The 24,422-nt window shown below is 37.6% G+C and overlaps 1 protein-coding gene across 13 annotated transcripts in view; it reads left to right on the top strand.

Moving 5' to 3' along the window:
• The window catches only part of GULP1 (GULP PTB domain containing engulfment adaptor 1), a 254,676-nt gene that overhangs the window by 218,947 nt on the left and 11,307 nt on the right, over positions 1 to 24,422 (top strand). For 10 of the 13 annotated variants that reach the window (XM_032354133.1, XM_032354123.1, XM_032354130.1 and 7 more), the window contains 4 exons: positions 10,056 to 10,172; positions 10,368 to 10,448; positions 10,853 to 10,945; positions 24,158 to 24,296. In XM_032354133.1, coding sequence (XP_032210024.1) covers positions 10,056 to 10,172; positions 10,368 to 10,448; positions 10,853 to 10,945; positions 24,158 to 24,296 — 430 coding nt within the window. Of the gene's footprint in view, positions 1 to 10,055; positions 10,173 to 10,367; positions 10,449 to 10,852; positions 10,946 to 22,332; positions 22,558 to 24,157; positions 24,297 to 24,422 lie in introns of all 13 variants that reach the window. The other 3 variants (XM_032354136.1, XM_032354134.1, XM_032354135.1) reach the window with 3 other exon arrangements.

The raw sequence follows: 24,422 nt of genomic DNA on the forward strand, positions 1-24,422 counted from the left end.
ATCCTAAAATTTGTATGGAATGAGAAGAGACCCTGGATTGCTAAGGAAATGTTGAAAAAGAAAAAAACTGGGGGCATCATGTTGTCTGATTTCAAGCTTTACTACAAAGCTGTGATTACCAAGATAGCATGGTACTGTCCAAAAGGAGACACACAGACCAGTGGAACAGAGCAGAGAGCCCAGATATGGACCTGCAAATCTATGGTCAACTAATCTTCAACCAAGCAGGAAAAGATATTCAGTGGGAAAATGACAGTCTCTTCAATAAATGGTGCTGGGAAAATTGGACAGCTGTGTGTATAAGAATGAAACTTGACCATTCTCTTACACCATACACAAAGATAAATTCAAAATGGATAAAAGACCTCAACATGAGGCAGGAATCTATCAAAATCCTAGAGGAGAACATAGGAAGTAGCCTCTTTGATATCGGCCACAGCAAGTTCTTTCAAGACATGTCTCCAAAGGCAAAGGAAACAAAAGTGAAAATGAACTTTTGGGACTTCATCAAGATCAAAAGCTTCTGCACAGCAAAGGAAATAGTCAACAAAACCAAGAGGCAACCCACAGAATGGGAGAAGATATTTGCAAATGACACTATAGACAAAGGGCTAATGTCCAAGATCTATAAAGAACTCCTCAGACTCAACACACAAAAAAACAGATAATCACGTCAAAAAATGGGCAGAAGACATGAACAGACACTTCTCCAGAAAAGACATACAAATGGCTAACAGACACATGAAAAAATGTTCATCATCATTAGCCATCAGGGAGATTCAAATCAGAACCACATTGAGAAACCACCTTACACCAGTTAGAATGGCAAAAATTAGAAATTAGAAAAGGCAAGAAAATTAGAAAGGCAAGAAAGAAGTGTTGGAGACGATATGGAGAAAGGAGAACCCTCTTACACTTGTTGGGAATGTACGTTGGTGCAGCCACTTTGGAAAACAGTGTGAAGCTTCCTAAGAAATTAAAAATAGAACTTTCCTATAATGCCACAATTGCACTACTGGGTATTTACCCCAAAAATACAGATTTAGTGAAAAGAAGGACCATCTGTACCCCAATATTCATAGCAGCAATGGCCATGGTCACCAAAGTGTGGAGAGAGCCAAAATGCCCTTGAATAGATGGATGGATAAAGAAGATGTGGTCCATTTATACAATGGAGTATTATGCCTCCATCAGAAAGGACGAATACCCAACTTTTGTATCAACATGGACGAGAGTAGAGGAGATTATGCTGAGTGAAGTAAGTCAAGCAGAGAGAGTCAATTATCATATGGTTTCAGTTACTTGTGGAGCATAAGGAATAACACGGAGGGCATTGGGAGTTGAAGAGGAGAAGTGAGGTGGGGGAAATTGGAGGGGGAGACAAAACACGAGAGATGGTGGACTCTGAGAAACAAACTGAAGATTTTGGAGGGGAGGGGTTGGGAGTTGGGTGAGCCAGGTGGTGGGTATTAAGGAGGAGATGTATTGCATGGAGCACTGGGTGTGGTGCATAAACAATGAATCTTGGAACACTGAAAAAATTTTTTAAAAAAGATAAGATATCAAAAAAATATATACAGTTACTCATTACTCAATTACATCGTCAACCAGTGGGATCTGATTAAACTCTATAGGGATCTCCAGTCAACAACAGCAGAATGCATATGGTCTTCCAGTGCCAAAGGAACAGGTACCCAAATAAACCATATCCTGGGCTATAAATAAATCTCAAAGATGTTATAGAATTGAAACAACAGAAAGTAATTTAAAAATTAATAACAAAATTCTTCAAAAACTGGAAATGAAACATAAGTATTCCATATGTCAGAGACATATGGAGTACTTATATGTGTTTCTTACTTACATATGTTTCTCAGTACTTACATATGTTTCTCAAAGGCAAGTTTAAAATACAGTGAAATGTATGTAAATGAAAAAGAACATTATCAACATTTGAGTGATATAGCAAAAACAGTGCTGAATGAGAAATTTATGACAACTAAATTAACACATTAAAGGAATGTCTCAAATCAATGATCTAAGCTCCTAACTCAAATACCTAGAAAATAAAACATCAAAATAAACTCAAAGAAAATAAGAATTAATAAAGGAAAAATTAACAACATTGAAAGCAAAAAAAATTAGAGAAAACTAATGAAAGAAAGAGTTGGTTCTTTGAAAGATCATAAAAGTATCAAAATTTTAGTGAAATTGGCAAAGTAAAAAAGAAAAAGGAAAGACACCAGGTACCCATGTCAGGAATGAAACAGGATATTTCACTGCAGACCCTCAAGATAAAAAGAATAAGAGGATACTATAGGTAAAGGTATACACACACACACACACACACACACACACACACACAAAAGACAATACAGATGAATCAATTTAAGAGAGAAATACTACCATAAAACATCCTATATTAAATACATAATTTTGAATAGTCTTGTAGCTATAAAGGAACTCAAATTTATAATTCAAAATATATTAAAAGAGAACTTTAAAAAAAAAAGATTTTCTTATTTATTAGAGACAGTGAGAGAGAGCATGAAGGGGGAGAAGGTCAGAAGGAGAAGCAGACTCCCCTTGGAGCTGGGAGCCCAATGCAGGACTCCATCCCAGGACTCTAGGATAATGACCTGAGCTGAAGGCAGTGGCTTAACCAACTGAGCCACGCAGGCGCCCTAAAAGAGAACTCTTAATGCCTAGATGGTTTCACTGGAGGTATCTATAAAATGCTTAAAGAAGGGCGCCTGGGTGACTCAGTGGGTTAAAGTCTCTCTGCCTTCGGCTCAGATCATGATCCCAGGGTCCTGGGATCGAGCCCCACATCAGGCTCTCTGCTCAGCGGGGAGCCTGCTTCCCTTCTTCTCTCTCTGCCTGCCTCTCTGCCTACTTGTAATCTCTGTCTGTTAAATAAATTTTTAAAAAATGCTTAAAGAAGAATTAACATTATTCTACACAACTTATTCCAAAAAAACAGAAGAGGTAAAATCACCCCTCAGTTCATTTTATGAAATTAGTATACCCCTAATATCAAACCAAAGACAGTGAAAAGCAATCAAACATTAGTACAGACCAACCTATAGCCCCCAGAACTATAGATGCAAAAATTTCTAAAAAATTATTAGCAAATATAATTCTGCCATATATAAAGGAATTAAACATCAAGACCAAGTGGAATTTGCCCCTAGGATACATATCTTATTCAACATTCAAAAATCCAACCATGTAATCAACCATATTAAAGGCTATAGAATCAAAAATATATGATCATATCAGTCAGTGCTTAAAAAATATTTGAAAAAAATCAGTACCCATTCAGGGCTAGAAACTCTGAGAAAAATTGGAATATAAAGAAACCTTTTCAATTTGACAAAACATTTAAAACTACAGATATAATTTTACTTAGTGTTGTAAAAGCTGAATGCTTTCCTTCTAAGACTGAGAACTAGGCAAGGATTTCCACTCTAACCACTCTCATTAAACACAGTCTTGGAAGTTCTAAACTTTGCAATAAGGCAAAATGAGAAAATCAAAAGCGTGGAGATTGTAAAGGAAGAAATACTACTTATTTGCAGGTATCATAATTGTCTATGTAGAAAATTCAAAGGATTCTACAAAGAAATACTTGGATCTACAAATGAGTTCAGCAAGGTGACAGAATACACGATCAACATACAGAAATCAATTATATTGCTGTGTATTAACAATGAGCACAGGGAGGGAAAAATTCACAATTACTTAAAGAAACCAAAATACATAGGTGTACATGTAACCTAAGATGTAAAACTTCTACAGGACTTGTATGCTGAAAATTATAAATTGCTGAAAGAAATAAAACTGGATGTAGGTATGCCATGTTCATGGATTGAAAGACTCAATTTAGTATATGTGTCAATTCTTTCCAAATTAATGTACAGGTTTAACACGATTCCTGTCAAAATCATAGCAAGATTTTTTTTTTTTTTGTAGATACAGACAAGAAGATTCTAAAATTTATATAAAAAGACAAAGAAATTAGAATTGTTTAAACAGTTTTGAAAAAAAACAGTAAAATAGAAGAAAACACTATTTTAAGACTTACTACACACTTAGGTAATCGAGGCTGTAGTTTTGGTGAAGGATAGATAAGTAGATTAATGGAACAGAATGGAGAACACAGAAATCAACTTACAAACATACCCCACTGATTTTTGACTAAGGTACAAACACAATGCAACACATGAAAAATACAAAAGATGCCCTTTTCAATAAATAGTGTTTGTGAAATTAGATTTCTGTTGCCAAATAAAATGCATGTTGACTTAAATCTTACACTTTATACGAAAGTTAATTGAAAATGCAATATGGACTTAAATGTAAAATGCACCACTATAAAACATTTGGAGAAAGAGACATGGAGAATATTGAGAGTGTTCTTAGACCGACACACAAGACAGGATCCATAAATGGAAAAAAGTGGCAAATTGAGCTTTGCAAAAATTAAACATTTTTTCTGTGAAAGGCCTTATGAAGGAGATAAGGAAACTACCCAGAACCGAGAGAAAATATTTGCAAGCTTATATCAGACAAAGAACTTCTAAAACGCAACAACATAAAAATAATTGATCAAATTGGACAGTGGGGAACAGAAGGAAAGATCATTTTATTGAAAAGGATAGTCATACGGCAAATGGCACATGAAGAAGTGCCTACGTTGGTGTATATTAGGAGAATGCAAGTTAAAATGAAGTTATCACTATACAACTATCAGAAGAACTACTATACAAAAAGGTGGCGGTAGGGGTACCTGGGTGGCTCAGTCAGTTAAGCATCTACCTTAGGCTCCAGTCATGAGCTCAGTGCCCTGGGGTTGAGCCCCATATTGGGCACCCTTCTTAGCAGGGAGTCCGCTTCTGCCTCTCCTGCCTTCCCCTGTGCTGGTGCTCTCTCTGTCTCAAATGAATAAAACCTTTGGAGTAAGAAATAAATAAATAAATAAATATTCTAAAGAGTGGCAATATCAGATGCAGGCGAGGATATGGAAAAGTGGTTCACTTGTACGTAGCTACTGGGACATAAAATGGGACAAAAATATTGGGGTGAACAGTTTGGCAGTTTTGTAAAACACTAAACATGCAACTATCATGTGACCTATTTGGACTTCATCCCAGAGAAATAAAAACTTGTGTTCATACAAAAACCTACAAATGAATGTTTATAGCAGTTTATTCATAATAGCCCCAAACTACAAATATCTCAGATAATGGGTGAATTGCTAAACAGATTCCGATACATCCAAACCATGGAATACTACTCAGCAAGAAGAAGGAATGAACTATTCGTACATGCAACAGCTTTGTTAACTCTCCAGATAATTATGGAGTGAAAAAGTCAGTTCCAAAAGCTTACATGCTCTAAGACTCCATTTCTAGAGGCGCCTGGGTGGCTCAGTGGGTTAAAGCCTCTGCCTTCAGCGCAGGTCATGATCTCAGGGTCCTGGGATCAAGCTCCGGGTCGGGCTCTCTGCTCAGCAGGGGTCTGCTTCCCCACCTCTGCCTGCCTCTCTGCCTACTTGTGATCTTTGTCTGTCAGATAAATAAATAAAATCTTTAAAAAAGACTCCATTTATATAATCTTGAAATGATAAAATTAGAGAAATAGAGAACAGATTCGTGTGTCTCAGGGGTTAAGGAAATGGTAAGGGGAAACTGGAAGAGGGTGTGGCTATAAAAGCAGTTTTGTGGTGATGGCATTATTCTGTGTCTTGGTATTACTAATATCAGTATTAGTTGTGTGATTTGTACAAGAGTTTTTATAGTATGTTACCGTTGGGGGAAGCAGATGAAGGGTACCCATAATCACTCTGTATTGTATCAGTCAAAATTGCCTGAAAAGTACACTGGCCGTTTGGTCCAACCCTTTGATCTTATCATAGTAAATCAGGCCAGAGAGATGAGTGCCTTCCTCAAAGTCAGAAAGCCAGTGACAGAATCAGAACCCAGAGCGAGACCCTAGAGTCCCATTCACATACTTCCATCATGTTCTATCACTGCCATGACTGTGGCCGCTCCAGAGTCCCCGTGCTCTTACTGTGGCCTTCCATCTCTTTATTCCTAGTATTTTGTATATTCAGTACTTCTGCGGATTTCTAAGAGCTTGTTTGAAGTTAAGATGAGGGCCTATCCTCGTATGCTGTAAAGCTAAAACTCCCTTTATTAGTGTCATGTGTTAAGATTTAATATTTATACAACTACTATAGTCATCTCATTAAGTTTAAAAATAAAATTAGAATACGGATATTCATGAGGGTGTGGTCTTATTTAATATAAGCAATCACTATCAAACTGCTTAGCCATCATGTTCCCAACTTTTTTCCAAATGTTAATATAATATACTTTATTCACTGGATGTTACACTTGATAATTTTTTTAAAAGACTTACTGATTTATTGGGGGAGAGAGAGAGAGAGTGAGCACACGTGGGGAGGGGCAGAGGGAGAGAGATTCTCAGGCAGACTGTGCTGAGTAAGCAGCCCAGGGCAGGGCTTGACCTTACGACCCTGAGATCATCACCTAAGCCAAAATCGAGTGTCCGAGGCTTCACTGACTGCACCACCCAGGAGCCTCTACACTTGATAAAGTTTAAAGAGTTGCCCCAACAAGTGATAAAAGCTTCACCCCACCGGCATATTTTTCTTTAATTATGTGAAGTGAGATGTAGATAAAGCAGAGCCTAAAACTTCTCTCTTGTTAACTGATTGTAAGAAAGAGTTCATGGGTCAAAAGAATCATATACTCTTATTACTAGAAGAATCACTAGACGCAGTCTATTCACAAGCTTTATTTATTTGTAAGCTATTTATTATATATTCTTGTTATATTTCATGTTTGCCATGTAATAAGTTTTTGAAATAAATTTTTTTGAATTTAACAAATAATTCTTGCTCTTTATATTTCATTAAATGATTGGGGGGAAGTAAGCTTAGATCATCCATGGAACTGGGCTAATTTAATTATTCAATAGGGAAATGCAAATTAAAAATGCATTGAGATATTATCATTCATTCAGGTAGGGTGACCAATGAAAAAGACTGTCAATGTATGATTTTGGTGAGAATGAGGAGCAACTAGAGCTTTCTTACTTTTTTTTTTTAATTCTCATCTTTTTTTTTAAGATTTTATTTTTATTTATTTATTTGACAGAGATCACAAGTAGGCAGAGAGGCAGGCAGAGGGAGAGGAGGAAGCAGGCTCCCCGCTGAGCAGAGAGCCCAATGTGGGGCTTGATCCCAGGACCCTGGGATCAGGACCTGAGCCGAAGGCAGAGGCTTTAACCCACTCAGCCACCCAGGCGTCTCAGAACTTTCTTACTTTTGGTGGAAATGTAAAAAATGGTACAATTCCTTTGCAAAACAGTTTGGCAGTTTCTTGTAGTGTTAAAATAGAGCTATTCTATGATTTAGCATTTCCATGGATGTTCATCCAGATTTTTGAAAACTTGTCCACAAAAATATTTTTGAAGAATGTTTGTAACAGTTTGATTTATAACTAAGAATTGAAAACAATGCAAGTCTTCCTTAATAAGCAAATAGATAGATAGATAGATAGATAGATAGATAGATATATCTGTATAGTCTATTCATTAGATAGAACACTAATCAGCAATAAAACAAATGATACATATAACATCTGAGAAACTCCAAAAGAAGCCAGGAAGAAAAGAATATATATATGTGTGTGAGAGGGTGTGTGTGTGTGTGTGTGTGTGTGTATACGTATGATACGGTTCATTTTTATGGATACAAGGACGGGCAAAACCGATTTATGGTGATGGAATTCTAGCAATGATTACCCATAAGAAATGTGATTTGACTGTAAGGCATGGGAGCACTTTCTGGGATGACAGAAATAGGCTATATTTTTAATGGTATGGTGCTTATACAGGTATATACACTTACAAAAGACATCTGATTATAGAAATGTGATCTGTATGTTTTATTGTTTATAAAAGGTGTGAGGGCTTGTAGGGTCCAATATTCTGGACTTGAATCCGGTTTCCCCACTCACAAATTGAGACCTCACAGAATTGAAGAATTGACCTCATAGGTATTGTGGGGGTAATAATAATCCCTACCTCATAGATTCATTTTGAGAATCAAGCGAGGTAATATATGCAAAATATTTTCTGGGGAGCTAAATGCTGTTTTTTAAAAAAGGTATCTTATCATGAAAGATATGTCTTATCATAAGAGAATATGGTTTTTTAAAGTTATCATTGTAAACAAATGATCATATTGAAGTTAATCATTATTAACGATTAATCAGTCTTGCTACTACCGAAGCAATTCTATGTAATGCACACCTTGATTGTTTGAGGGTAACATATTGGCTTAGTAGGACACACAACCCATAATTAAGAAGGTAGAGAAAACAGCCAGAGTTTACAAATGTGTCTTATTATTGTAAAATAGCTGCTAACACATTACCTAAAGTTTTGAAGTTAGAGATTTTTAAGAAATTGACAGTCAAACAATCTGTTATAACCACATTTACTGTGTTTTAATATTATATGTGATCCCAACAACCAATGCAACTAATTTTCTTTATGTATCGTTTTTCATTAATTTGAATCATTGAGCACACCTAGTTGGTTATCTGGCATTTTCATTTCTGTAGTATTCCTTAATGTAGCTTCTCTTTTACCCTGTTTTCTATTTTTTTGTAAGACAGGTAGTACTTATTATAATTTTAGGCATATATTTTATATTTTGTAGTTAACTGTGTTAAACTATATTTGTTTTATGACTAAAAGCCTTCCTTAAACAAATAGTGAACTACAAAAGTGACAATGTCTTAATTAAATCCACGTTATTCATAAGAAAGACTCCTAACTAGAGAGAACAAAGTGATGGTTGCTGGAAGGGAGGTGGGCGAGGGCTGGGCTGGATGGGTGGTGGGGCTGAAGGAGGGTTGTTGTGATGAACACTGGGCGTCGTATGTAAGTGACGAGTCGCTAATTCCACTCCTAAAACCAATATTATACTACATGCTAACTAACTAGAATTTAAATAAAAACGTGAAACATTTAAAAAAACCGTTATTAAAAAGCATATTTTCAATTTAGATTGTCCATAGCATATCACAAAACTTAGGATTTACAGTAAATTAAAGAATGGCATTTACAGGATTTAATATTGCTACCAGTTTTTATGGCATCTGGAAATCTTATAATTAAATATGACATATTTGTGATGCATTAAATCAACTAATGCCTTTACTAATCTTTTAAAATAAAATGTTTAAATAAATTTTTATTTAGTGTTTACATTGTGCAAGACACTGATACCAGGTAAGATAGTAATGAGGAAGGAGCAATCTGGTGGTCTTAGGACGTATGTGGCAGTTTCTGATTGATGAACCGGAAACTGTGAGTTGTTTATGAGGCCAAATTCAGATGACAGATGTATTTTGTTCAATGCAGGCACCTGTGTTTTACAATAATATCACTTACAATTGGGAGCTTTTATATAAAAATCCAGAGTTCTGACCTCATCTCCCATATTTAAAATCTGACAACTCTGGGTTGGAATTGTTCATTTCCACCATTAACTGGAACCGAGTATTCCGCTTCGAGAGGGCATACCTCCGGTGTTCCACGACACCCCCCACTCAGCCTCGTTCGAGTTACCTGCCGGGTTTAACCCGCCCTCCTCGTCAGGAAGAGCAAACAAGGCGCCCACCGGCAGGAGAACTGTGGCTGGCCCCGGGCTCTCTGTTAACGGGCCCCAAACACGTGAGGCCAGAAGGAAAACAGCTGTGGTAACGTAGGTGACAGGGTGGCTGGAACTCCGGCCTCCAGCTGCCACAGCGACTCATTCAATTACCAAAACTTTTTTTTTTTTTTTTTAATTTTGTGCATGAACAGGCATTGAGTTATTAGGTTTGCACAGACAACTTGACTCCTTGACCACGTCTCTACCTGAAGTCACTGCCCCTTTGAAGTGCCTCGTGTGAATGTTTTTCTTGAGTCAAAGAGCAGTCTAACATATCAAATCTTTGATTTTTACAAAGGCTGAAGAAATAACTTTAACAATCGGCCAAGCATTTGACCTGGCATACAGGAAATTTCTAGAATCTGGAGGAAAAGATGTGGAAACAAGAAAACAGATTGCAGGATTGCAGAAAAGAGTGAGTAAACTAAACTTTTTGTTTCACATTTACGTGATGTAAGTACAGGGAAACTTGCATATCATCAAACAAATCTAGAAGGCCTGCCATTAAATTTCCCCCACACTGACTGGAACTGCTTTCACTATGTTCCTATAATTTTTCATTCCTGATCCCCTGCACAGTTTTAACCATTTTATATTGAATTCCCACAAGAACTTAGTGTTCTCATGTGACTTTGCTTCACTTCCTGATGCTTCTCATGGGGATCAGAGCAGCAGAAGCAGCAGATGCTGGGTAAGTGGTTTCCCATGCAGATCAGATTCCTTTGTAATTAAATTACACCCTTTCTCCACTGTCTTCAAAATCATCATAAGCAAGTTTCACTGTCTTGCGGTTATATTCCAAGATTATGGGGAACAGACTGCACAGTGCAACCAGAAAACACAGAGATGAGGTATTAGAGACATGGAATTTGCACACGTATAAGAACATATCTTAAACTTTATAAAATGTCTTTCCAGTGATCTAGAATTTCCTGATAGTTCCCAACCTTTATCAAATAATTTTCTCCCCTGTGCACAAGAGTACATTAAAATTTTGAATAATATGAAATCCTATTCATTAATGTAGCCAATGTGATAGCCAATATTTTCTAAGAATACATTTCTGAAGGTTATTCAAAAATTATTGCTTTTTAGATTCAAGACTTAGAAACCGAAAATATGGAACTTAAAAACAAAGTACAAGATTTGGAAAGCCAGTTAAGAACAACCCAAGTATCAACATCTCCAGTAAGTTTATGGACTCTGGGCATGTTCTTCTTAGAAACGAGATTTCATGGGGATCCAACATCTCCGGGTCATCTGTGATGTTCCTTCAGCTCTGTGATGTCTATAATACTCTGGGATCAGTTACTTAAAACCTGGGTCGAGATGAAAGATGCTAATCACAACATTTAAATGACCTAGGTGGCTCAGACAAGAGTTGCTCTTCCATGTTGCTCTTTGCCCTGGTGTTTTGTAGAAGAAGCCATCCCCCAGTTTGTTCTTTTCCTCTTTGTGACATAGTCTTTCTCACATCCTTACTGGTTACTATTTGCTGAGCTTAGATTCATGACCTAAGCCAACACTCCTGGAGCACTGACCTTCATTAGAGACACTGGACAGCTAATAGGACCGACTTTGGTTGCCCACATTGTATGGCAAGGGTTTCCACTGGGAGTGACATAGTTGAGCTTCAGACCCTAAAATGAGTGGTGGTCTCTGCAGACAGCTCTCAAATATTTAGTTACATTATTTGCTTTTGGTTTATCATAGACTCAAAGTCCTTTTGGCAATACCATGTAAGATACCATTCTTTCATGATTTTAGCTAAGGGAATCTTTTGGGAGAGGAAGATGGGATTTAAAACAATATTTTTTTGTGGCAAAATATATTTAGAAAACTTTTTTTCTTCTTGAATCATCTTTGCTACTGATATTCTCCAGTAAACAATATATTTTGTTTTGCATTTTAAAAATATTTACTATATAACTTACAGCATGATGCCGTGATGCTATAGACTGAAACACAAGTATAGCATTTGCAAATGTTTGAAGAGAGTTTTTGTTTCTAGTTTTTATTTGCAAGTTCATGTTGGTTCAATTTCTAGACTAATTCAATGAAAATTACATATCTATATATATAGAGAGACGGATAGATACAGATATATAGGTAGATAGATGGCTTGCTATGCAGTGTAAGAAACCAAAGTCAGTCTTGTTAAAGTCCAGTATCTACAGTGCAGGTCAGTACTCTAGGGGTGGCTTGGCTTAGTCATATATTTATATATATATATGTGGCTGTCTAGTTCTAGAATATTTCAGCAGTTCATGACCATAAACAATGCACCTATAAGAAATTGCATTTAGAGTTTCAAATTCGGTACGCCCTGGAAATGGTCAAAGAACTTCCATTTCAACTCACCCTTTCCATCTTTCTTGCTGAAGCACTTAGCGTTTCATTGCTTGGCATATGGTGTGTGATAGTTGTGTCCCGACGGCCAAGATAAGAGAGGGTGGGAATTAGGTTCTTGTGTTCCCATGTACCTTTGTTATGGACAGTGAGGCTGGCTTTATTATAATATCTTTCCTGTTTGTTTGTTTGTTTCTCTTCACTGCCATCACTGTTTGCTTCTCATCAAGATTAGGATATTTTTCTTTCCTCTCTGGTCACAAGGAACAGAGCATCAGCTCAAACTCCTTCTTTAAACTTTGGTCCCCAAATGGAGTAAAACCCTTCTGGGTCTTGCTGAAGATCTTACTATAAACCATCCTCTGGGAAAAAACTAGGAATAGAAACATACATGAAGGGAAGTTGTGTTTTTAAGCAATCTTAATAAAGTTTATTTCATGGTATGTGAATAATAGCTTTACTTTGGTCTTTGTGTTTGCAAAGAAATAAGATCCATTACCATTTTGGATGCAAACCCAAAGCTCTGTCTCTAGATGGAGAAGTAAGACACCATGTTGGGGGGCAAGGTAGATTTAGAAGAGCAGAAGGGTCTGGGGCATGTTGATGAATGACGAAACAGTCCTGCCCTCTTTTATCTCCTGGAAGCAAGCATTGCCCTGGACTGGCACTGGGGCAACTCAGAAGAAGGTGGGTCAGGTTGGGGCTTATGCAGGTGCACTGGCGATCTGAAATGGCCACCAAGTCAGCTTCAGAAATGGCAGGGGTCAGGAGGAATGAAGAGATGACACTTGCCCCAGTTCCCGTGATCCTCCTGCTGAGCTAGCTGTCACTGGGAGTGAGCATGACGCTTGGCATGCAAATGAAACGAAGTCTCTTTGTATGGCCATTATTCAGCAGTCTCATTGGTAGAGTCCGTTACATAAAAAAACAATAATTATTCAGATAGGCAGTTACTAAAAAGGATTAGCTCCACAAGTTGTCATTTAATAATTATTATAAACATTGTGCTCGTCTCGGTACTGAATATGTCTCAGTAAAATGTTTCAGAGGCTGTAACTAAAAGACTCAATTAAGAAAAGAGAAATCATTTTCTCTAAACCACTTTTTTGAACCTAATATATGTGTGTAGAAAATTTATTGCTTCATCAATCATTATGCAAATAGCTCAAATTATAACTTTCAATTATATTCTTTTGTCACAGTAATACCTTAGTATTTCTTCTTTATTGTAACTCAAAAATTACTTGTGTTATAGTTTTTCAGTTTCTAAAGGTTTATATGATTTCTGAAGTTGATGGTATACTGGATGATGTACATCTTTAAGATAAAAAAATAGAAAGTACTTGATTTTTTAAAAAATTACTTGATTTTTAAAGGAAGGAGACTCAACATTTTTAGGTTGCTAAAAGATACCTGATGTTTTAGAAAGTTTTTGAAGAGATTATAAACAAATGTGTTTGCCTTTCATTTTTGATTTCAGTTATGTAGATGTGGAATACATTAATACAACATTAAGTGCTCTATTTATTTCACATTTCTTAAAATTATCTCCCAATTTTCTGATACTAAAAATGAACTGAATCAAATTAAATTATCTACAGCTATTTAGTATGAAATATTGCCATGCTTACAAATATCCACTCTGTTGAAGGTTTGTTAATGATTTAAACTATTAAACTTGAATTTAGAAAGCAGTGAAAATTATAAATAATTAAAATATAAATTTAAAGTATAGGTAACTTGTTTAATAGCTTACAGTGGATCTATAGTAAAGCAAATTTCTGTTAAGTTAGAACCTTTCTTAGGAAATTTGGCCACCAGTGTTATAGGACAGAGCCTGGACACAAAGCATTTCCCAGAATGCCACCATGTGTAGCGAGGTTAATGCGCAGTAGATGCCTACTGGGCTGTAACTCCGATGATGAGACTCTATCGCTTTTCCTTCCTTGTTTATTTCCTTCACTATCAGAGGACTGAAGGACAGAATGCTCCCAAGCCGCCGAAGTTCTTAGCCTTTGTTTGAGGGATTAGAGGCAGCAGCTAATGCATGAATTACGGAAGTACTGCAGTGAATTATGAATCCCATTATGCTAATCAAAGTTACGATAGAGGTGGGTTTGGTATGGAAAATTGATTTGGCATCAGGTTTTCCCCGAGCTTTCAGGGTGTTGTGGTGAGAGAAAGCCCCAAGACAGATGACTCTTCTCCAGTGACCAGCCCAAGAGGAGTGTGGATCCTACTGGAAGCCACATTTTTCCGAAGTCACACAGAAGTAACTCTTCTGCCATATAAAACAGTCTAACTCAGAAATGGTTCTCTATAAATGACTTAACACTAATTATGACTTAACAGTGACTTAACAAAAAAATAAGCACATAAAACAAGTTTCCTAAAATGTCAGGATTTGTAGTCAAACACAATATAGTCCACATCAAGCGTTAGTCAAAGTAAAAGATTTAGCTTTAAAACCTAAATTAAAGATTAGCTTTGAAATAGTCTGTTTGGGAAGGGGGGGAGAAGAAAACAAAAGTAGGAATGGAATTGTGGAGGGATTGTGAAATAAAAAGTAATGTAGAAAATGAAAATAATTCAAAATCACTGGTTTGGATGCTGTTCTTATCAGTGTGTGATGAAATAGCAGATAAAGTCAATTATGGGAAGCATCAGAAAAATAAGAAACATTTTTGATTAGATAACTAAAAGATCGCAAGCTATTTTTCCTAACGAGAGATCCAAAGTCCTAGTTGGATTTCTGTACCACCGAACAATGGTTCAGAGGAATCAGATTTTCTCATAAGAAATTAGTTTTAGAGATGTTGATCTTTTATTCTATATAAAGTCAAAAATGAAAAATATGGGGCTCTGTTGAGTAGAATGTTCCAGACTGAGAATCTTTGAATGAGGTTGAGTCACCACGAGAGAACATACATACATTTCTCTACACTCCCGAAAGGCACCCTGTGGAAAGGTGCTATTTCTTAGACGGCGGCCGGCCATCGCATTTGTGTTATATACATCATTGTAAATTGGTCATTCTGATTTGTTTTGAGAATGCAAACTAAGTAATTTTGGTTCAAGCTTCTTCTTCTTTTTTTTTTTTTTTTTAATTTTATATATTTACTTGACAGAGAAAGAGCACAAGTAGGGGGAGTGACAGCCAGAGGGAGAGGGAGAAGCAGGCCCCCCGCAGAGCCAGGGAAGCCCCATGTGGAACTCAGTCTCAGGACCCTGGGATCATGATCTGAGGCGAAGGCAGTGGCTTAACCAACTGAGTCACCCAGGCACACTTGGTTCAAACTTCTAATGAAATTCTTCAGAAATTCTAAAAAGTCCTTTCAAGGTTTCACTGTGTAAATTGTAGTTTTGTTTTTATTTTTTCTAGTCCTACTAAGTCGTCACTTCTTTTTTGGAATAGTATCTTAGTGACATGTCTTATGTATTACAATGCATATCACTTTGATTTTTATTTTCTCACATTTGCCCGATGCATACATTAGATACAGTTGTGATCCGTTACGGCAGCAAATAAAATATTTATTGAATGTCGAATGCAGTCACATGTCTAGGAGGTTGGGTTTGAGCAGCCTATGAGTTTCAGCTGTTACAGGGAGCAGAGAGGGAGATGGGTAATCAACCCATAGGTCAATGAATAAATAAGTTTAAAAATTCAGATTTGATATATGGTGTGAACAAAATAAAATACACCAGAATAGGAGCAAATAGCTGGGGAGCTGGAGACGGTGATCACGGAAGCCCCTTCTGCGAAGGCAGCATCTGAACGGAGACCTGCAGTTGTCTAATGCAAAGGGCTGGAAACAGTGACAAGACCTTTGTGCCTAGAGCATAGTGACCAATAGCCAAAAAGAGTTGGAGATGACATTAGAGAGAGAATTGGGGACTAGATTTTAAAGAGCCCTGTAGAGTTTTTTTTGTTATTTTTTTTTCTTTTTTCTTGACTGAGGAATTACTGGTGGGTTTTAAACAGGGGACTCGGGGGTCGTCTGGCTGACGTCTGCACCACGGTCTGTAAAGAGGTCAAAACAAGGCCTGAAACCTGTCTAGGAGACTATTTCAGTAGCTTAGGAGAGGAAGAAGAGGAAATTGGTCTAGAATTCTGTCATTTCATGTGGTGCATGTAACTTTATCCGTTTAAAAAAAAAACAAAAACCTTTATTTATCTGAGAGGGAGGGCGAGGGGAGCATGAGTTGGGGAGGGGCAAACCGAGAGGAAGCGGGAGAAGCAGACAGACTCCCGGCTGAGCACCGAGCTAGGTGCGGGGCTCCATCCAGCGTGCTGGGATCGTGGCCTGAGCCGAAGGCAGACGCTTAACGGACTGAGCACCCAGATGCCCCTCACTTGATAGGTGCTGGAAGCGGAGCTTGCAGCATTTACGATGGATTGGTTGGGGCTGTAGAGTGGAAGAGGGGTCAGAATTCTCCCTTAGGGTTTTATCCTAAGCATCAGGTTAGTGATGCCATTTTTCAAAATAGACATGACTTAGGGAAGGTGCAGGACGAAGATGTAATATTTCACTTTGGCTCACCTTAGTTCTGCTTGATGCACAGCCCCCTGGAGGTGCTTACTAGGTGGCTGGACGCGCAGATCTGGAAAGAAGGAGGAGGTCTGGGCTCCTCAGGATAGCACTGGAGGGAAAGAGGTTTTCACTCTTTCTGTTACCATTTAGGTGATTGTTCATTGATTTAGTTAATAAACCCAGTATAAATTTGCCCAGCTTGAGGTTCTAGAGTAGCTTAGTTCTAGCTAAGGAAAACAAAATAGAGACTTACTTCTTGCTCAGTATTAAAATTAAAGACATTTCTAACTACAAATCAATGTATATGTTCAATAGATACCCAAACTCGTGTTTACTTAAAACCAGTTCCTCGTATGCATGATGCATGAAGGGCCACACCTCCTTTCAATTTTCTCATGGATTATTGACAGACTGTGTTTTAAGTTGTTCTTAAAAAACAGAATGCTTACATGTTTCCTAAATTCCACTCTGTTCAATCATAGGTTCCTTTTCTAAGGCAAATGAAATAGCCTTTGATAGCACCCGTATTACATACCTCTGTGTCACTCTGAAGTTGTGGAAATCTTTTCACTGGTTTTAGAAATCGAGTCCTTATTTTATACAGTCATTTAGATACACTGAGAAATTTCCGTTACTTGACTGTGCTGTTTGCTTTTTGCTGTGTTTTAGTGGTTTGGCAATAGATTAGAGGTTGGGTTTCCACCATTTGGTACTAATTATCTAGGAACAATCTGATTTCCATTTATTATATTCACATGGCAGTGCTGCCTGTATTTATATCAGAAAAAAAAGGGTTTATTCTGCCCTCCTAGCCTCATGAATGCCCCCAGAAGATTGTTCCATTATAAGATGTTGGCATAGCAAGTTAAGTCAGATTGTTCCTCATGATTCTTGTGTCTGGATGCTTACATTTTACTTTTCTGGCTATAGATGCTTTTAACCAAATCAGACGATTGCCAGAAAGTTAAATGAATAAAATTGTAGTCCTTAGAAGTACTGGACTTTCTATTGCTGAGTAAAATAAATGTCTCCCTTTCAATTAAACCTAGTGTTTGTTACTGGATAAAATTCTACCTTTACATAATCAACTGCGTGGCCACTGATTAGACTTGATAGGACAATTATAACCTAAAATGTGTATTTCCTTGTGGGTAAACAAAAGTGCCTGTTTATCTTCTTCTAGTGTTTGCTCGACTGTTACTGAAGTCACGATGGGCAGGAGCAGATTGTGAAAACTCTCAGTTACACAACGAGCCAAATGTGAATCTTTAAACAAAGGCATAAATTTTAAGCATGACATTGATTCAAGAACATTTGCTGTGCACAAAAAAATGATTACTGGTGCACGGCTTCATTTTCATAATTGCTACTTGCAAAAAAAATGATCCTAAAGAAGTAAACTCTAACTATTGGGAAGAAAAATACATTCCGTTCCAATTCTGACCATGCGTACCTGATTAAATCTTTTAATTTCGTGTTGCAGTTTTCCTCTCTGGGATCTGCAGACAATCCTAGCCACTCAACTTGTGGCATTCTTGGAAGAGCAAATAAGATAATAGGTCTTACAAGTAAGAGACCAATATCACCAAACTGTGAATCTAGAAATCTGAAAAAATACATTCGTGATGCTTTAAATCCTACACTCTGGAAGTTGTTACTTTTAAAACTTACTTAAAAAGTGATGTCAGAAGTGTAACAGTGAACTTTGAGAGTGTGAATCAGCATGGCAGCATAGAAAAAATTTGCCAAAATATTTGGCATCAGTGTTGTATTTTGTCATATGTAGTTTCATTTATAATCTTTATAGTCTACCAGTTATTCAACTAGAAAAGTATAGACATATTTCAAATATAAATTTAAATAATTAAATAATTTACTTTCTAAATTAAATTCTAAGTAGAGTTATTTTAATAATGATAAATCATATTTTAATCTTAAAGTTGTTTGTTTTACATTTTAAAACCATATTTGGGTATTTATATTAGCAAAAGAATTAACAGCATAAAGTAAAATTTTGTTATCATTCTACTATTTCTTAGGTATTGCCAAAGAACTGTGTAATGCAGATTTCTTATTGTTGTTTAGACATAATTGACCTTCCCTGAGAATTCAGACCCTTTTACCACACTTCATCATCACTGTTCTATTTAGACAAGAATGAGGTTGAAGTATTCACTTGGGCCTGAATGTCCCAAGGCACCACTTCCTCAAAGATCCAGCTACAAAACTACAACAATGACAATGAACTGCAATATGGGCGCTCACTTTTTTTTTTTTTTTTAAGAGAGAGAAGGAGAGGAGAGAGAGAGGAGGGGCAGAGGGAGAGAGAGAATCCCAAGCAGGCTCCACGGCCAGCACGGAGCCTGAAACGGGGCTCAGTCTCACAACCCTGAGAGCATGACCTGAGCTGAAATTAAGAGTTGGATGCTTACCGACTGAGCCCCCCAGGTGCCCCTGGGCACTCATTACTAACAGGCCTTAAAAACCTTACCATGTCGGGGTGCCTGGGTGGCTCAGTGGGTTAAGCCTCTGCCTTCGGCTCAGGTCATGATCCCAGGGTCCTGGGATCGAGCTCCGCATCGAACTCTCTGCTCAGCGGGGAGCCTGCTTCCCCCTCTCTCTCTGCCTGCCTCTCTGCCTACTTGTGATCTCTCTCTCTGTCAAATAAATAAATAAAATATTCAAAAAAAAAAAGAAAAAGAACCTTACCATGTCTGTGTAAGTAACATGTAACATCTCTGAGAATGGGATCAGATCTTGTGCACCATCATGAAGATCAAAAGACTTGGAAGTATGAGCATAAAGGACCAAACAGTGGTGCCATGAATTTCTGTAGGAGAGTCCAAAAATTTTGGTTTTTAGCCATCTGTTAAAATACTGACAGAAGACACAAAAATATCAAGCTGTCTTCATCTAAACTATGTATTTAATTTCTTAAAAAAAAATAAATATCCTCAACCAGTTAAAAATGGCAGTTTAAAAAGTTTAAAAAGACTAGCTCCTGACCCCCTACATTTAGAAACACCACTCGAAATGCTTAACAGATGTGATATTTAATTCCTTGACCTGAATCATTTCTCAGTTAGGAATCATGAACTCAGACATCAGTAGAGCCCAGGCTGAGACGTAAGTATGTAATCTTGTGTGGTGGGGGGGACTGGCGGGGGCGGGGTGGGGGGGACTGACAGGAGAGCCCATACCCAGCAGAAAAGGCACAGCAGTTACTGTCGGTCATTCGCATGCAAGTCTGTGGACCCACTTTCTAGATTTTGTAACTTCTCAAGTAGAGCTCCCGATTTTAATGTGCAATGTCTTAACATTACCCACAAGCAGCCGGTTCAGTGTATCAAAGATCCGTGTGACCCGAGCAACACGTGTCCATTGACCAAATCAGCTACAGCTCTCTGTAGATACCCGAGCTCCACCATTCTGGAGTAGTTAAAAACTTGATTATTTTCATGTTACATACATTCCTCATCTGTATAAGTTCATGTTCCCAGAGTAAGTAGAAGGCACTGTCCTAAAATACTAGAGCACTTAGAAGTTGATTATTTTAGCCTTCAGTTTGATTTGAGGCATCTGGGTAAGATTTTTTTGGCTAATACAAGTCATAGAGTAATACAGAGCACTTTCATTTATGTTATGAACCAGATGATACAGGACAAATACCACTTAATACCATATGATGTTTCACTCACTATAAACAATCTTAACAATTTAGAGCTTAAGTTTAAAAGTTGCTGTAGTATAAATTAGGCAATAAATACACCTTGTCATTTTATTATATGTCTAGTATTTTGATGTGTTAGAGCTTTTAGAAAATACTCTTTTGGATGAAGTTTAGAAAAATTTTGTGCACAAGGAGCTTACAGTTCTCACTTAAAAGTAAGTAAGAGGTAGCCACCAATCACAGAATTATACAGTAAACTGCATAGACTATGAAATAGATTCTGAAATTATTTGTGTCCATGCATACATGTGTACGTATCTGCATACCGACCCCCGTGGAGGGCAGTGGAGGAGACAGTATTATATGCATATTAACAGAGTGGTCAGCGACACAACTCAGACCCTCAGAGATTCTGCTTCCACACTGAGCCCTTCCCTCAACTTCAGTCTCTCACTTGGCACTGCCTTATTCTCCCTTCAGCTTTGAGAACTGTGTGAAGACGTGACTCAGCTTAGAAACTTCCTTCAGATTTGGGGGTTCTCCTAACTGTCATTTTGGTTATGACCTTTCACTGTGAGGTTATCAAATGCCATATTTGTGTTGGCTGCCTCAAAATCCTATTAGTGTTAAAAATCTCTGAAGTGTGACCTGTGGTTGAGGAGTCCCGCTCCAGGCCAATTCCAGAAGCTTCTCCTGGAGAGCCTCCCAGGGGGAAATGCCTCCCCATGCAGGTACAGTGCCTGCCATGGAGGAGTTGCGGTCAAGGACTCAGCCCCTGCACCCTCGGCCAGCTGTGCTCTTCCACATAACGTGTCTGCATACCTAGCCCTGGTGCCTATATTTGGAGGCCTCCTTTTTGGGGGCCTTTGGCCATGACCTTTTTAAAATGCCTCTGTCAAGGCCATCTTAGGAGGGCCTTGAAGACTCACTCCTCTCTCCACTCTGATCCGGTGTTCAATGCTTTTCTGCCCCTGGCCCTTTCTCCTTTCTCTCCCCCTGGCTTGTCACCTCCCCTCAGCAGACACAATGCCTTGCTTCTGCCCTGATACTTCTAACCTTCACCCAGTGCCACTTTCTGGGGGAAAAAGGACTTTGATGAAGCCAGTACCTTCTTTCTGGCCCCTTGCTTTTACCGTAGCAGGAAGTGAATAAAGGCTGAACTACTGCTTTCATTTTGACTTGCTTTAACTGACCACTCTGACAGCTCAGCTCTTACCCTCTCAGCTGTTGACAGCAGCTTTCCGTACTGTAATGTAATAACTTCCGCGAGTCATCCCGAAACTGATGTGCAGACCCAGAATAGTGTACTGCTTACTGATTCTTGAGTCACTTATTATTTCATTTATTTGAGATGCTTGACAACCCCCTCTGCCCATCCCTGAGAAGTCTTACCATTTGGAAATCACAACCTACAGAAAGATCATGATGATTGGAGTCAGATTATTTTAAATTTAGGCTCTGCTTTTTACCTCATAGAGGAATAAATCACAAAGAATCTATGGGCTTTGATTCCTATATTTTATTATAATAAGGATGTAACATTACTAATACAAATATCTCAAAAAAATGTTTTGAGGATTAAATCTAAAATGATTGTTGTAACCCTTTTTGAAAATTCTACAAAGTCATTACTTTTTATTAGACTTTACTCCTACTTTAATGACTGTTTTTTCTTATTATGATTCCCTTTCCCATGTCATTACCCAGAATCTCTCATTGAAATAACTCAAGCTTCACTCTTTATCATCTTCCTCTCAAGTCCTAATGATGCAACATTTTATTTCAATATCTAAAAATGTAATATTTCAGTGAAAAATGGTCAAATTAAACATTCTAGATTCTAAGGAGCATTACAATAGGAAAATATACTCAAATGATTTTTTTAATTTTAGTGAAATTATTCTGAAATTATTCTTTTCACATAATATCACTTCACCAATAAATTTTCATATATATTTTTTCCTTTTTCCTCCATGTCTTCTCTCTTCTCCTTAGTGTATTTCTCTGTCATTCCTTTACAGCTGCTGCACAAAATGTCTGATCAGGAGCAGCATGGGTTTCAGAGATGCTCACCTTCTTTCTGGCGTAGTAGTGGTGATTCATCTTCCTGTCTAAATAGTTCTTCCATTACTGTCACTCCTGTCAACTCGCCTGATTCCAGACTGTCACTGGGACTGTTAATACCACCACCTTCTAAATGTGGCCTTCCCAAGCCAATCAGTGAGAACAGCGTCCCAAGACCTCATGTAATTTGCTAAGCAGAAAATTCTTTTTTATTATTCCACATAATTGTTTAAAAACTCTACTAAAATGTGCCATTTATATCATAATGAAAGACATCAGGTATGTCTTGAATCAATGTGATGGGCCCTGGTGACTTTGTGTGCCATGTTTGCTTCCTTTGTTACCTGATAGAGTTTCAAGTAGAGAGTGGTGATGGTGTACAAATCCACAGAAAGGCGAATTAGGACATGTCACTTCAGAGGACCCCAGATATGGCAGCTGGGAAATTAGATCATCAGTGATGTTGGGAAAAGCGGTTTTAGTGGCATTTGGCACAAAAAGAGTTTCGATTTATATGAGTTAGTACCTCTTCCAAGGAAGTTAGCCTTGAGGGAAAGAGTAAGAGATGCGAGGTTAGAGGAGTAAGACATTTTTTGGTTGGTTTGTTTTGTTTTCAAGAACAGTCAAGATTTGAGTATCTTAATATCCTGAGAAAGAAGAGAGAGAGGGAAGCCAAGGCAGATAGAGGGATGGGTTGATCAGGAAAACAATATCCCCGGCTTGGAGGAAGTAGCTGAGGGATAAAGTTCCCTCAGTCTTTAGACAGTATTCGTGACTGATAAAGTAAGTATGTTGTTAAGGAAAGGGAGATGACACCAGTTTTCCTGCATGAAAAGTGTACCAACAGTCCTATTAGCTGAATAATAAGTCTGTCACTCATCACACACAGTCAGCATTATTTTTCTTCCATTACTTCCATTATCTGTGAATGAGAAAAATAAATGTATCCTGAAAAGTCTAATTTTACTGTGAAACACATGAGATCATCTGTGTTCATGTTCTTTGAGGACAAGCAAGTATTTTCTTACTATTCCTCTCCAAAATGGGAATTCTCTTTCCTTTCTAGATTGTGTGTGTGCAAGTGTGTGTTTTTCCCCAAAAGACAATCAAAGTGATGATTCATTCCTGCGCTACATCTGGGTCCAGACTGACCCAGATAACTTAATGATTTTGGTGGTATATTTAGTGATTATTAATTTATTTCACAAGGTAGATATTTGTCATAGAAAACTGAATGAACTCTTATCCAGGAATAAAAGGCATTGCAGTGAATACAATAGTTGGCTGTCATTGTAGTTATAAATACAAATTAACTTATACTGTGCAAAATTTTTAAGTTGCTATCAATTGCATTTGAATGGTCATAGTTTAAAAAGTAATTACTTCATTTCTGTCTCCAACTTATGGAAAATGTATTACTGAAATCATGTTTTTATATAATTTCTAATATTTTCAATTCTCTGATACAAATGGCAGTTGTTTCTAGATAGACAAAAAAGTCCAGTATCTTTTATATCTGTCTGGAATAGCATTGTCACCATTTTTGCCGTCATCTTTAAGGTCATTGTCGCAGAAATTTTCTGTTGCTTTCTTGCAATGGACATTTGGTGTGACTGGTTAAATCATACGGAATTGCCAGCGTTTGATCTAGAAAATGGCAAGTTCATATGATTCAACTGAATTTGTTGTTGTTTATCCATGTTCTCTATGTGTATGAAATATTTAGCATTACAGTGTGCCTACCTGGATCACTGCCGTAATTCACATTATTTTCATTTGCAGGCAGGCACCGGGACACCCAAGGCCCCCTCCACCGACATCTTTGACATGGTACCGTTTTCTCCGGTATCACACATGACTTCAACCCCTGCTCGCAATGGCACGCAGCCGCCGCCGGTACCCAGCAGAGCTACTGAGATCAGTAAGCTTTCTAAACAAATCAATATTCTTAGCTATGTTTGTGTACAGTTTAGATGTTTCATTGACACTTTATGGAAAATTACATATCTTAAGTTCACTCAAAGTGTTAATTACCAAAGAATTATAT

This window comes from Mustela erminea, chromosome 8 (genome assembly GCF_009829155.1).
Source record: "Mustela erminea isolate mMusErm1 chromosome 8, mMusErm1.Pri, whole genome shotgun sequence".
In the NCBI taxonomy this organism is placed as follows: Eukaryota; Metazoa; Chordata; class Mammalia; order Carnivora; family Mustelidae; genus Mustela; species Mustela erminea.